The sequence below is a fragment of the Hyperoodon ampullatus genome (assembly GCF_949752795.1).
Source record: "Hyperoodon ampullatus genome assembly, chromosome: 2".
Taxonomy (NCBI): Eukaryota; Metazoa; Chordata; class Mammalia; order Artiodactyla; family Ziphiidae; genus Hyperoodon; species Hyperoodon ampullatus.
The window spans coordinates 13,926,869-13,939,365 of NC_136915.1; the positions used below are offsets into that span (position 1 = coordinate 13,926,869).

General features: G+C 52.4%; 1 protein-coding gene across 1 annotated transcript in view; it reads left to right on the plus strand.

Moving 5' to 3' along the window:
- Positions 1–1,779: 1,779 nt before the first annotated feature.
- PADI3 (peptidyl arginine deiminase 3) overlaps positions 1,780–12,497 on the plus strand; it is a gene marked incomplete at both ends in the record, with an annotated part of 29,863 nt that continues 19,145 nt past the window's right edge. The window contains 4 exon segments of the mRNA XM_079720027.1: positions 1,780–1,897; positions 2,299–2,407; positions 9,042–9,222; positions 11,822–11,888. Coding sequence (XP_079576153.1) covers positions 1,780–1,897; positions 2,299–2,407; positions 9,042–9,222; positions 11,822–11,888 — 475 coding nt within the window.

Consider the following 12,497-nt stretch of genomic DNA (forward strand, 5'->3'; position numbering starts at 1 on the left):
GGAGGGAAGGCGGGGGAGAGGTGCTCTCAGTTCCACCCACTATGCTACCAGCTCCTTGGCTCAACTTCCACTGGCCATGGGCAGCTCCTACCCAGCTGGGAGAGCCCCCAGGGCCAGTGCCAGGCAGGCAGGCTGACGCAGCAGGATGGCTGGCACACGGCCATTGCCGTGAGGCTGCCTGCACTGCTGAGATGGCTGTCGGGGGAGGGTGGGTCCTATCTCTTCATCCCTCTCCCTTCCCTGGGCTATCTCCTCCATCTCTCAGAGGGCAAGCAGGCTGGACCCTATTGGCAGAGTGGGAGAGTCCCCAGCAGGACTGGTGCCCAGGGCCACAGGCCAATATAATTCCCTTGCATTCCTGCCTCTAAAGCTACTAAGCTACCCAGCCTCAGTGGTCTGATTTCAGGGACCCGAAATGATCACCCCTCTCATCCTACATACTTGGTGCTGCCTCAGATTGCTTCCCTGACACTCACTCCTCACTCATTCACTTTATTTTAGATTTGTTGTGGACTAAGGGGCAAAAAGTCGCTGCCCATCAGTCATGGACAGTTTAGTCTGAATGAATCACCCATCTCTTTCTAAAAGCTGGCATGTAGTAATTGGGGAGAAGTGAAAGCATGAGTCTCCCTCCAAAGGGAGTTCCAGGGCTCTGAGCTGGAGGCTATCCTGTCGCCATCACAGTGGGCCAGTGCCCAGAGGAATGCGTCTGCTTCTGTATCTGTTCCCCAGCTGTGCCCACAAACAGGCTATGGAGCCTGCCTGGGGCTTCCTCCTGAACTCTGACTCTTACCCAGAGCTGAGTCAGCCCCCGAGCCCGTTTTACAGCCAAAAAAGTGAAGGTGTCCCTGGACCCAGCAGCCCAGCAGCTCTCCTTGAGAAGAACATCCTTACCAGAACCTGGGATATAGGGGTGCCCGTCTTAGAGTCTTGCTGAGATCCTTGAATTGGTGTGAATGCACTAGTCGGGGACTCTGGGGGAGCAGATCTTGGTCCTCACCCTGCCTCAGATTGTCAGCATCACCAGGGAAGAGGGAGGAAACCTCTATTCAGCACCTTCTGAGCCTTTGCTGGACAGGGTGTGTCCCACCATTATCTCTGCCAGGGCTGGTGAGTAGCCACATTTTCTACGGATGAGGACACCAAGGTTGCAAGAGAGGGGACATAACCCCCAAGGCCACACAGCCAGTGCCTGGTGGCGTCTGGGTCCAAACCCGAGACTCCTCTCCCCAGAGCCCTCACTCTTTCTGTTTCAGGTGACCGAATGCCCCTCTGGGCTCAGTTTCCCCACCTAACGAGTGAGCCTTCCTACTCTGACATTCTAAGCTCCTCCTGACCAGAGAGGGTTTTCACCCTTATCACTAACTCCTTCCAGAGGCTTTTGGCATCTAACAGTAATAACAATAACAACAGCATCCCTAATATAATAATACTGAGCTCCACACTAGAGCTCTACCCACGTTTTCCCCTTTAACCCTCATAACAACCATTTTTCAGATGCCAAAAGTGAGGCACAGAGCAATTAAGTGACTTGCCCCTGGTCACCCAGTCAGGATGTAATGTAGGCAGGGCTGAAATCCAGTCCTGCCTGCAAAATACATGCTCTTAAGAAAGAAGTTGGTGCTCCTCAAAGTGCTTCAAAATGCTCTAGGGGTGCTTGTAAAAAAAAAAAAAAAAAGACTCCAGACGCCAGGCTGCTTATCAAATTGGAGGCTGGGCCTGGGAATCTGCGTTTTCATCAGTTCCTCCATCAGGATAGAGAAACTCCCCACTAAAGCCATGATCTCTGAAAATGCAGAAAAAAGGGTGAAGAGGCTGCGTGTGGAAAGCAAGGAAGGTCCCCTGATCCATACCCTGCATCTCTGCATGCCCCCCAGGGTCCTGGTGCCTTGGCAAGGTACTTATTGCTCCCTTGATCCATACCCTGCATCTCTGCATGCCCCCCAGGGTCCTGGTGCCTTGGCGAGGTACTTACTTGCTCCCCTTAAAGTGAGAAATTAACTCCCTCTGCGCGTGGGTGGGAGCAACAGGTTCCTATGCAAATATTGGGTTCCTTCCAGCCAATCCTGAGCTCTTGGCTCTGGGAAGGGGCTGGGCTTCCAGGACTGGAGCCAATGAATTAGCCTCTTGGGCTGGAAGGGAAAGGCCAAGGGCTTTTATTTATTTATTTATTTATTTATTTTTATTTATTTATTTTTTAACATCTCTATTGGAGTATAATTGCTTTACAATGGTGTGTTAGTTTCTGCTTTATAACAAAGGCTTTTAAACCACATGCCAGGGGTTTTGTGGCCCAAGCCCAGCCCAAGGCTAGAACGTCTCTGCAGAGGATCGTGCGAGTGTCCCTGGAGCACCTCACCAGCACCGTGTGTGTGGCTGGTGTGGAGACCCTCGTGGACATTTATGGGTAAGAGCCAGAAGACTGGGGGTTTGCAGGCCCCTGGTGCTGACCCCTTGGGCTCTCCCTGTGAGCTGTGTGGGGCTTCCTCAAGGCTCAGGCCTGACTTGGCTGCCCTCTCCTGAGCCTTGGCCTTGGCATAGCTGCCAATCATGGAAGCTTGGGTCCTCGTCTTTCTCAACCAGGCTTCTTATAGAGCCCCAGCTAGGGGGTGTTAAGTGTGGGAGACTGAATGGGGGTAGAGAGGCTTCTACTCACTAGATGTCAGTAGCACACCCCCGACTTATGACAACCAAAAACATCCCTGGACGTTGCCAAGTGTGCCCTGGAGGGAAAATCACCCCTAGCTGAAAACCAGTGTCTCAGACTAAGATTTTAAAAATCTGGCTTCCCTGATGGCGCAGTGGTTGAGAATCTGCCTGCCAATGCAGGGTACACGGGTTCGAGCCCTGGTCTGGGAAGATCCCACATGCCACAGAGCAACTAGGCCCGTGAGCCACAACTACTGAGCCTGCGCATCTAGAGCCTGTGCTCCACAACAAGAGAGACCCACGCACCGTGATGAAGAGTGGACCCCGCTTGCCACAACTAGAGAAAGCCCTCGCACAGAAACGAAGACCCAACACAGCCAAAAATAAAATAAATAAATAAATTAATTAATTAATTTTAAAAAAATTGGAGTGAACTTAGAAACAGAGATGGGGTTCGTCCCAGGGCATTAGATGACAGGGGGTGAGGAGCTGGTCATGGGAGGGAACCAAGTCTGGAGCAAGCCCTCCAAGCTAGTAGGAGGAGCTAAAGCCCAGTTGAGGGTGGGTGGGCAGTGAGGAGTGGGAAGGGGATTTAGATGATCCTGAAGCAGGGGGCAGCCACAGAGGGGTGATGAGGGAGGAGGTGTACCCGTGCCGGCTGGCACCACCGCCTCCTCCAGGGCTGTGTGCCCATGGCTGCCTCATGCCCTGGCTTCCTCACGCCCATGGGGCAGATGTGCCTCTAGCCCCAGGAGGCCCGGGGCTGGCTCCTTCCCTGCAGACCTTCCTAGAGGATGGAGGAAGGATTGGGGCCATGAGAGGCTAAGGCAGCAGTATCTTGGGCTGTTGTGGGTAGATGGGCCACTTTGGGGTTTGCAAAGGAGCTGTGGGTGGGACAGTCACAGGGTGGGGGATGGAGCCTCTGGCACCCTCACACGGGCAACTCTTGGGCCTCCAATGACCAGACCACACTGGGGATGGGGGAGAGCTCCTAGTTTGTTCTTTCACACATTCATCAAGTATTTCAAGTATTTTGGGGGGGGTCTAGTGCGTGCCAGGCATGGGGACACAATGGTGAACAAGCAGGTGTGGTCCCTGCCCTCTGAGAACCCTATCCTGCAGTTCTAGCAGAGGCTGGACCGCCTTGCAGGGGTGCTGTGGAAAAGATTCCTGTCTTGCAAGGGGAGGGGGACTGGACTAATTCTAAAGTCCCTTCCGGCTCGGAGATACAGTGATTTAGTAATCCTTGGTGCTCAGACTGTGGGCCAACAAGAGAAAGGGCACTGGGCGTGGTGGCTCAGTCCTGGCTTTGTGACCTAGCAGCTGTCTGACCTTGGGAAAGTCACTTAACCTCTCCAGTTGCTCTTTCTTTGTCTATAGAATGAAGGTCATCATAATATCAGCAATGATACTTAAAGGCTGCTCCATACCAGTCACTCCTCTAAAGGCTTAACATATGTTAACTAATGCTCACAACCATTCTGTGAGATGGGTACTGTCTTCATCCCCATTGCAGAGATGAGGAAACTGAGACACATAGAAGCTAAGTCACTTGCCCCATGTCACACAACCAGTGAGGAGAGGCAGAGCCAGGATGCAGCCCGAGCCCTCTGGCCTTCACTTCAAAGGGCTATTGGGACCATTGAATGAGATTGTGCATGTAGCGCACGTAGGCGAAGGCTGGCATGTGAACATTCAATTATGGTAACTGCTACCATTATAACCACCATCATCATCATTTTTAGTATCCTTCCTGGCTCTCTAGACAGCCTCAAGCGTCCCCAAACCTGCCATCCACAAGATGGCTGGGGAACAAACTCTGAGCCATACTGGGAGAAGGAGGAAATGAGAAAAGAGAAATCAACACAGGCTGAGCAGTCAGGGCAGGCTTCCTGGAGAAAGAGCACCAACCAGAGCCTTGCAGGATGAGCAAGACCACTGGGGCTCTCTAATCACTAGTGGATTAAGCCCTGTCTTCCTTCCTTCCATTGAGTTGGAGATGGCCCAGACTTGGTAAGGGGGTTTTGCTTTCCTGAATAGGGATTCTTAGGGAGGAGGGTAAGGAAAGGTAATACACAGGTGTGCTGAGCCACGCACTGGAGGTGCAGCCAGGGTTGAGAACCGCTGCCCTAGCTGGAAGGGCAAACAGCTCACCCCTTGCTCAGCAGAGGCGGTCTAATAGAAAGAATAGGCTTGGGGCACCGGGGACCAGGAACCCTGAGTTTTGGCCCTATTTCTTTCACCCTTTGCTAGGTCATCTTGAGTAACTTTCTGCTCCTTCCTGGGCCTCAGTTTCCCCATATGTACTCTGAGGAGGTTGGCGTAGAAGAGTGGATTTCCAGCTCTGCTCATGGAGGCCTCTGAGCCTCCTCCCTGATTTGAGAAAGCACCTCCCCTTCTGTCTCTACCAGATTTTGTTTGATGTAAAGCTCCAACCTGCCTGTGCAGAGAGCTGGGCTCTGGGAGGTGGACGCATCTTTAACTCTCTTAACTATTTGGACTTTGTATAAAGTGTTTGTGTGACTGTCATTTTCCAGGGGCAGGAAGACGTAGAATTAAGGAGGGGTAGTGACTTCCTGAATTGTGTTCTGGTGGTGAGGCCAGTGCAGTCGGGGCTCTGGGAGCCTCACTGAAGAGGGAGGGGCAGCTGGTACCCAGAGCCTGAGCTGTGTGGGCCTTGGTCTCCTCGGCTCCTATGGGCCAACTTGCTGGGGACCTTGGTGGTCATCTTGTCAACTTTCCTGTTTTCAGCCACAAAGACCTTTGCTGTCAATTTCCCGACTCTGAAATATCTGATTTTGTTTTCCCAGAGGTGGAGGCCCTGAGCCCTTGCAGGGAGAGAGTGGGTTTCGGTTTGCAAGGGAGTGGGGACAGAGCTGGCTGTGAGTCCTGGCTCTGTCACTCACCAGCTGTGTGACTCTGAGCAAGTTACCTGTCATCTCTGGGCCTCAGTTTTCTTATCTGTAAAGTGGGGGAAGTAGTACTGACGTCCTATGACTAGGAGAGCCGTCTTCATCACCCTTGTCGCCACCATCATCCTCACCATCGAAGGGGTGGCACGACTCTAAAGGAAGACCTGACCTGTCTTGATTTCCAGGAGGGCATGAGCTCACATTGAGTCACTCCCACACTCCTGCAGGACTAGGGATCACTGTTTCTGAGACAGTCCATCCTTAGCCATGGTCCTCAGACTTCACTGGGCACCAGTGTGGTTTAAAATGCAGGTTCCTGAGTTCTGACTGCAGAAATTATGGTTCTGGAATCTGCATTTTCAACAGCTAGATCTGAAGTTGACCACTGTGAGGGTGACCAGCTGTCCCAGTTTGCCCAAGACTTTCTAGGTTTTAGCATGGAATGTCCTGCACCCCAGGAAATGCCTCAGTCCCTGGCAAACCAGAATTGTTGGTCATTCCATCATGTTTTCCCCACTGTGCACCAGCTCCTAGGTTGGCTGTACCACTGGATCATTTGGGCCCTTAGGCTGGCTAGAAGGGCTCAGGGCTGGGGAGGGTCTTGGACTGTCCTACTCATTGGGAGAGGACGAGGCCCCCCAGCCACAAGTGCCCCCAGGACTGGGCTGGGGATGCTGTCTAGAGCAGCATGCCGCACTCGGGGTGGCCTGGCTGGAGGAAGAACTTCATCCACGTGAGCTCTGGCCGCTTTCCCTGTCCTCCAGGAAATGGGGAATCCAGATCCTCCTGTACCTGACGCAGGCTCTCCTCCTAGAAGCCTCCCCTTTGATCTTCCTAACTCACGGCTGCATGATGGAGCATGAGCACTAGACTGGGAGTCTAGGGCTCTGTCTTCTAGTCTCTCCTCTTCTGGGCCTCAGTTTCCCCAGCAGTGAAATGAGGGCATGAGTTCAGGTGCCTCCAAATTTTACTCATCCCCAGTGTTTACTCACACTCCTTTCGTCTTCTCATCACCCCACTTTATAGATGTAGACACTGAGGCACAGGGAGGCCAAGTCACTCCCTCAAGGTCACACAGCTAGTGAGTGGTGGGGCTGGGATTTGAACCCAGGCTTCCTGCCCCCGGAGTCCACAGGCTTAACCACCTCACCACGGTTCCACTGTGTGGTCTCTCCTGATCAGGAACCATCGCTGGCTTCCCATTACATAGGGGTGAAATGAAAATGAGCTCGTTGCAGCCTGAGTTTGCCCTTGACCTCCTAAGGGTCTGCAGTGGAAACCCCTTCCCCTTAGATGTGTCTCTTCCTTGTCCTCGGTTTACCTGCCTTCCTCCAGGAAGCCTTCCCCAGACACCCCAGTACACCCTCTCCAGCTGCTCCCATCCACCCATTTCCTGTGCCCTAATTTACCCTAGTAACCCCTTCCCCAGTCCTGGGCCGGTGGTTTTCCAATACTTCCCCATCTATTATCACACTTGAGCCTCACAATTGCCTGTGAGGTTGGCCCAGTAGGTGTCATTATCCCACTTTACAGGTGAGGTAACAGGCCCGGGGAGGCTAGGTGATTTGTTCAAGGTCACCTGGCTGATGGGCAACCCAGCCCAGTCTAGAATCTGACTCTTGACCTTGGTCCTGGCACTACCAAGCTCTCAGCTTCTTTTGGCCCCTCCTGGGCAGGGGCAATTCTATCTTCATCAGGGGTCCCCTGCTGCCTCACACAAGGCCTGGGCCAGGGAGGTGCAGAGGAGCTGGGCTGAGATACCCCAAACCAGAGGCTGGGGCCTGGGAACTGGGTGGGCTTCGTACCAGGAGGACCATCCAAGACGCTCCGCTCTAGCTTGTGTTTGGGGGGAGGATGCTGGGGGCCCTTCGTACCCGGGTCTGTCTCCATGAGTCTCTGTCTCTCGGTCTCTCCATATCTTTTCATGTCCCTTTATCGCTGTCTCTGTGTCCCCATGTCTCTCTATCCAGATTCTCACACACCCAGGGCACAATAGGACAGAGCCCTGGAAATTACAGCTTCGGGAGTAGGGTTGCCAGATAAAATCCAGGATGCCTCGTTAAATTTGAAATCCAGATGAACAGTGAATAATTTTTTAGTGTAAGTATGTCCCAGATATTTCATGGGACATACTTATACTAAAACAATTGTTTGTTGTTTATCTGAAATTCAAGTCTGACTGGGTGTTCTGTATTTTATTAAATCTGGCAGCCCTGCTTGGAAGGAGACACAGGTGTGTCAGCCCCTCCCACCTGGTGAGGATACCTGGCAGGGCCAAGCCCTGGAGTGGGACCCGCCTGGTAGAGTACAGTTAGGCTTCATTTATTTCTCTTTATTTAAAGGAAAGGCATGTTGAGAAGTGTCAGACTCATGCTGGCAGAGGAGTGAAGAGGGTGCTTTGGAGGAGGTCTGCTTTCTTCCACGTGGAGGCAGGGAAGGGAAAGGGCCTGGGTAGTGGTTGTGGCCAGCTGTGCAAGCTTGGGGAAGCCTCTTGCCCATCCTGAGTCTCAGTTTCCCCATGTTAAGTGGGAGTAATGGTCCCCTCCTCCTGGGGCTGTGCTGAGGATTAGATGAGCTGATATTCGGAAAGTCTTAGCCAAGCCTGCCATGGTAAGTGTTCAGGGGATGGGAGCCCTGGGGGTTATGATTACTGTTATTATTACTCTTGGGTAAGAATGTGGACTCAGGAGCCAGAAGGCCTGGGTTTGGACCCCAGTCCTGCCACTAACTAGCTCCATGACCTTGGACACTTTACTTTAACCTCAGTTTCCCACCTGTAAAATGGGAGACAATAATAGTTGCTACCTCCTGGGGTTTTTGAGTGGATTACATGACATAAGGCACATAAAGAAACTCAAATAGGGCTGGCACCTAGCAAGGGCTCAACCAAAGTCAGCTACTGTTATCCCCCAGCTGGATGTGTGTGCTGCTTCCTCCAGGAAGCCTTCCGGTTCCTCTGGCCCACAGTGGTCTCTCCCTACATGGGATCCCACTGACCCCTGACCCCATCACCCTGAATCCCATCTGGTTGCCCTGGGCAGTGCTGTCCTCAGCTCCCTAGCCAGACTGAAGGCTCGGGGGCAGTGGGTGTATCTTCCTCAGCCCAGCAGTGCCAGCAGGCACAGTAGGCACCCCACAGACAATCAGAGGATGAACAGACTGATTTCAAACAGGACACCCAGACTAGCTGGAGTCGGGGAAATGAGGTCCCAGGGCCACAGAACAGCATGGAATTTTTAACCCTACAATTAATGCCTGGAGAACTCACAAGGGAAATGTTAATGAACACAGAACCTTAGAATGTGAGAATGTTTATCTGTGTGTAAGGTCCAGGCTTGACTTCCAGGAGCTTGCTGTGAGAATCTGAGAGTCCTGGGGTAGTCAGGGAAGGCTTCCTGGAAGCAAGAGTTTGAGCCAGAGCTCAAGCATCTGAACAAGGGCTGCCCTCTAGCACTTCCCATGGCTCCCTGTTCTTCCCAGGTCAGTACCTGAGGGAACAGAGATGTTTGAGGTCTACGGAACCCCCGGTGTGGACATCTACATCTCTCCCGGAGTGGAGAGGGACCGGGAACGTGCAGACACCAGGCGGTGGTGCTTTGATGCGGGGTTGCAGATCATCGTGGTCATGAACTCTCCCAGCAACGACCTCAATGACAGTCACATAAACAGGTCCCTTGGTCTGAGGGAGTGATGGGGAGGCAGTGATCTCACTCCACAAGGGCCCAGTGCCCTCTCTTTATCCAGAGTGCAGGGTAGCACAGTGGGTAAGCGCCTGGCCCTGGAGCCAGCCAGCTCTGCAACTTACAAACACAAACTGTGAGTCTGCTGGCCGCTCTGGGACTCAGTTCCCCCAACTGTAAAATGGGAATAATCATAGCACCTTCCGCCTAGTGTTGAACAGGAGCCAGCCTTTGCTCCTTCTCTTGCTTCCCAGGACCCCTTGTGAAGGGAGGAGTTGTCCTAGTTCTTCTATGTCGGGCCTCAGTTTCCCCATCTGTAGGCTGAGGGTTGACTCGTGGTCTCTGATACTCTGAATGAGGGAGAGAAAGCAGAGGTGGGGGAGGGAAGCCGCTGCCTGGGGAGACCCCTTTCCCCAGGGGCCTCACCTTCCCCTAACCCACTCTCTTCCCGACCCCCATTCACTTCTCACAGGCCGGATGCCTCCCCTTCCTCTCCTCTCTCTGCCCATTAAGTTTGAGTTTAACAAGACCCAGCTGGAGGCAGTGTTCTGGCCCCAGGGCAGGGGGGGATTTAAAAAGTGGGAGAAGTCAAGTGTCCCTTGACACAGGGCACAGGGGACACCCCCTAAAGGGGTGATGGGAACCAGGCCTTGTCGTGTGGGTGGCAGGTCCCCACTCCATGTCGGGAGTGATACTTTGGGAAACTGGCCTTTTAAGGAGCACTGACCATGCGCCTAGCCTGGGGCAGCCGTGACCTCCTCCAGCCTCGGCAGCAGCTCTGAGAGGCAGGGTCTGATCCCCATTTCACAGGTGGGGCCACCAAGGTTCACAGTGACTGTCCTGGAGCCACATAGCTGATCAGTGGGAAGGCTAGAATTCAGGTGTCAGAGCTGCCCGACACCCGGGGATGGGCTCCCTCCATCACCCCCACATCTTTACCATCCATGTGTCTGAATTATCCTATCCAGGGAGTTCCGTGAGGCAGGTGGGGCAGGACTCAATGAACCCATTTTACAGACAAGGAAACAGACCAAGAAGGGGCGTGGCTTACCTGAAGTCACATGATTAGTAAGTAGCAGAGTTGGTGAGAGTCAGGACAGAGGCCCCCGGAGCAGGGCAAGAGGACCAGCCATCCCGTGAGGGGCCGCTCCTGGGTGCCCTGCACTGAGCCAGAGGCTGTGTGGATACCTCACCATTCTGAGCTCCCTGGCACCGAGGACTGCAGGGACTGAGGAGGGTCATCAGAGTGTCCCCTACTTCCCCTCCCCCCCTTTGCCCGGGATCCAGGTAATTTTATGCCTGAGGTGAGCATCATTGTTGGGGCTTGACACATGGGGATCAGTAACTGCAGGATTTAGGGACTCCCAGGACGGAGGGGTGAGGGGTCTCCATAAAATCCTGAACCTTCTGGCCGAGTTGAGAACATCAGAACCAAAAAGGGAAGGTCCAAGTGGAGGGCGGTGGGTCAAAGGGGTTTGATACATCAGCCTGGAATTGCTTTATCATCATCACCATCTTCAGCCTCACCTTTGACAGTTGCTGGGTGTGTGCTATGAGCACTGTGTCAAGAATGTCACGTGCTTTCCTTTTTTTTTTTTTTTTTTTTCTGTACGTGGGCCTCTCACTGCTGTGGCCTCTCCCGTTGCGGAGCACAGGCTCCGGACACACACAGGCTCCGCGGCCATGGCTCGCGGGCCCAGCCGCTCCGCGGCATGTGGGACCTTCCGGGATCGGGGCACGAACCCGTGTCCCCTGCATCGGCAGGCGGACTCTCAACCACTGCGCCACCAGGGAAGCCCATGCTTTCCTTTTTTAATCCTCATAGCCTATAATCAGTCCTATGGAACTATTATTATCCCCATTCTACAGCTGAGCAAATTGAGGCCCAGACAGGACAGTAACTTTTCCCAGGATATTCTCGCATGGTGGATCCAGAATCTGAGCCCAGGACATCTGACTCCAGAGCTCTGCACTGACTCTTACATCATAGCCCCTGCCCTCTAATAACAATAGCTGGTACTTCTTGGGTATTTCCTATAAGGTTAGTCTTTTACATGGATCGTTTCAAATCTGCACTACAATCCTCTGAGGTAGGGACCTATATAAAGCCCATGTTGCAGATGAGGAAACTGAGGTAGCTCAGAAAGGTGAAGGGCCTCGGCCAAGGTCACAGAACCCAGAGGTGCTGGACTCAAGTCTAGGCCTGTCTGAATCCCAGAGTTAGGAGAGTGTCCCTAAAGCCTGCCCAGTCCAAACTCCTCATTTTAGGAATGGTGAAACTGAGATCAAAAGGGGAGCAGGGGCTTGCCAAAAGCACACAGTAGTCATTGGCAGCACCGGGACACATGTCTCCATGGAATCCCTCACAAATTGTTCCCATTTTAAAGATAGGCCAACTGAGGCATGGAAAAATAAATGGCACAGAGAAGGCTAAAGGAAGAGCTGGGTTGGTAAACTCAACTTTAGTGCACAGAGTTTCCTGGGAACTCCTCCCCTCCTTGCCAGATCCCCCAAGACCTGTGTTTTGGGGCAGGGCTCTTGGCTTCAGCCAACTTGACCTTGGGGCCCATCTCTCTACAGGTTCAGATTTCCTACCATTCCGGCCAGGAGCCTCTGGCCTATGCCGTGCTCTACCTCACCTGTGTGGGTAAGTCCGGGGCCTCAGCCAACGGCAGCGTGAAATTGGTGCGGGGTTAAATATAGACCAACGGAACAAATAGAGAACCAGACACAGACCCATGCTCATGTGATTATCATGTGACACTCAATGAACTTGGAGCCCTACTTCACACCATACTCCAAAATAAATTTCAGATGGGTTAAAAATCTCAAGGTGAAAGTCAGAATTTTAAAGCTTTTAGAAGAGAATATCTTTTCAACTTCAAAGCAGTCAGAAGTTTTCTTTAACAAGGCAAAACAAAAGCACAGGACTTTAGGAGCAAGATTGATAAATTAGATTGTATTAAAATTGAAAACTTCTGTACAATGGAGGACAAGTACAAAGTCAGACTATGGAGAAGAGCTTTGCAATGCATATAGCTGACTCAGTGCTTATAGGTAATGGAGAATGCCAATCAATAAGAAAGAAAAACCAAACAATAGAAATAGGCAAAACAACAACAACAATAACAACAAAAAACAAAAAAGAAAACCCCAGCAAATCACAGATGAGAAAAGCCCCAATCATCAGAACTCAAATGAAAAGATACTTATCTTAGCAGATACTTATCTGCGAAGGATGTGGAACTGGAAACTC